The sequence below is a fragment of the Amphimedon queenslandica genome, unplaced genomic scaffold (assembly GCF_000090795.2).
Source record: "Amphimedon queenslandica unplaced genomic scaffold, v1.1 AMPQUscaffold_6345_Cont21695, whole genome shotgun sequence".
NCBI classification, from domain to species: domain Eukaryota; kingdom Metazoa; phylum Porifera; class Demospongiae; order Haplosclerida; family Niphatidae; genus Amphimedon; species Amphimedon queenslandica.
The window spans coordinates 1-1854 of NW_003553362.1; the positions used below are offsets into that span (position 1 = coordinate 1).

Below are 1854 nucleotides of genomic sequence, written 5' to 3' on the forward strand. Positions count from 1 at the left end.
ATATATATGACAAAATAATAGATACACAATGTACATAGTATACTGTGTACATATATGTATTGTACATGTACATAGATAGAGGGTGAGGTGAATTGATATACATGTACAGTACCTGATAATAGATGCTTCTCGGCTTATTGACAGGAGCTATTAATAGATCCTTATGCTCCCATGAAGGATCAACAATCTAACATTATAATATAATAATAATAATAATATTATTATTATTATAGTAATTACTAGAAGGGGCTTGGTAATGGAAATACCAGGAGTAATTAAATAAGTATATAATATTTACTTTAATGAGAGCAGTTTTGACTGGAGTGAGCAGATCTGAAGGTATAATAGGTAGCTCAACCGTTTCGCCAAACCTAATCTCCCCACTGTCAAGATCAACTAGTGTGACATCTAGTGGCTTGAGAGAAGAAGGAGACACAGTTTACACACACTCTTAACAAGAAAGTGAAAATGATTACAAATCCATACAACATGCACAAGAATACACGTACCAGTATACACACATATGGACACTATGCGTATACATATACATACATGTGTACATTATAGATGTAATGGGATTTTATGCTACAAAATGATGAGTGCTTGGTAGCTTAATTAGATGCTTCCAATTCACCAATTATTACTAACAATGTACATTTAATATAGGGATATATAATTTACAGTGTCACTGTATTAGATGTACCTCTTCATCCAGTTCTACTAGTAATGAGCGATGGAGTCCCATTAAGAATGGAGTAATGCAGTGAAGGTACTCAACAAAACCACTTGGAATCAGGAGACAAGAGAAATGACTAAAATATAAAATAAAAGAGGAGAGAAAGAGAGAGAGAAGGTGAAACCATGAATAAGAAAGAGGTTGTAGTACAAAAGTTGAAAAGTCACAATTGAAAAGGGATTAGTGTATTTATACTCACTCAATCCCAATTGGATACATCAATGACACAACACTGATAATGGCTGAAGTGATGGCAGTGATACTAGAAGAAATAAATAACAACTTCCCATCAACCAAGATCAATGAAAATAACTGCAACAGGCCATGAACACCTAATTAAGAATAAAGGAAACAAGAGAGAGGCAGAAGAGAAACAATAAGATTCAAAGAAGGAAATTATATATAAACAATAATTACAAATACTAATATGTTTATTCCAATCCTTACCAATAGCTTTCAACAGTCTATAAGTATTATCTGAAGTATAAGGTATTGTCTCCATTACATTCAATGGCACTAAAGTTAGCTCCTTGAGTGGGCCAAAGCTACGCTTCACGAGTGGTTTCCCTGGCAAAGGGAACCGAAGGTCAATCAGTAATTCGGATATCAGCTCCTCCATTGTAGTAGAGTGAAAAGAGACTGAGAGCTGTGAAGATGAAGACTTGTCTAATGTATCACCCATCACATGGTGAATGTATATACTTTTTAATAGAACCTAAGAGAGAGAAAGAGGATAGAAAGAAGAACATAATCAAATAGATGTACATTTGCATATCATGTACATGTACATGAAAGTACATGTACTTACACATATACACATACGTGTACATGTACATTATTATTAATATTACCTGTAAAGCATCATAAATTGGATATTTAGCTACTAGACACAATGAGAGTGGTTCTGATAGTTCCTCTGCTTCTATTATCCCACCAAGAGTATAATGAGGCTCATTCTCTTCGTCTATGCTAATAGTAATGGAGGACATGCTAATGGTCGAGGAGTCGTGTCCATTCTCTTCTTCTTTCTTTTTGAACGCTTTCCGCCTCCTGTCACTAAACTGTGAGGATTCACCAGTATCTGATGGAACAATGAAATATTAGCATTAAAATGAAAT

At 34.4% G+C, this 1854-nt stretch overlaps 1 protein-coding gene across 1 annotated transcript; it reads right to left on the reverse strand.

Annotated features, from left to right (window-relative positions):
• Window positions 1–112: 112 nt before the first annotated feature.
• LOC105315990 (myotubularin-related protein 13-like) lies at window positions 113–1815 on the reverse strand (the record flags this gene model as incomplete). Its single annotated transcript, XM_011410776.2, has 6 exons — window positions 1588–1815; window positions 1184–1451; window positions 936–1068; window positions 704–812; window positions 299–415; window positions 113–187 (listed from the first exon to the last, which is right to left on the reverse strand). Coding segments are annotated over exons 1-6 (840 nt in total), but the record flags the coding sequence as incomplete, so codon positions are not given.
• Between the last annotated feature and the right edge of the window lie 39 nt (window positions 1816–1854).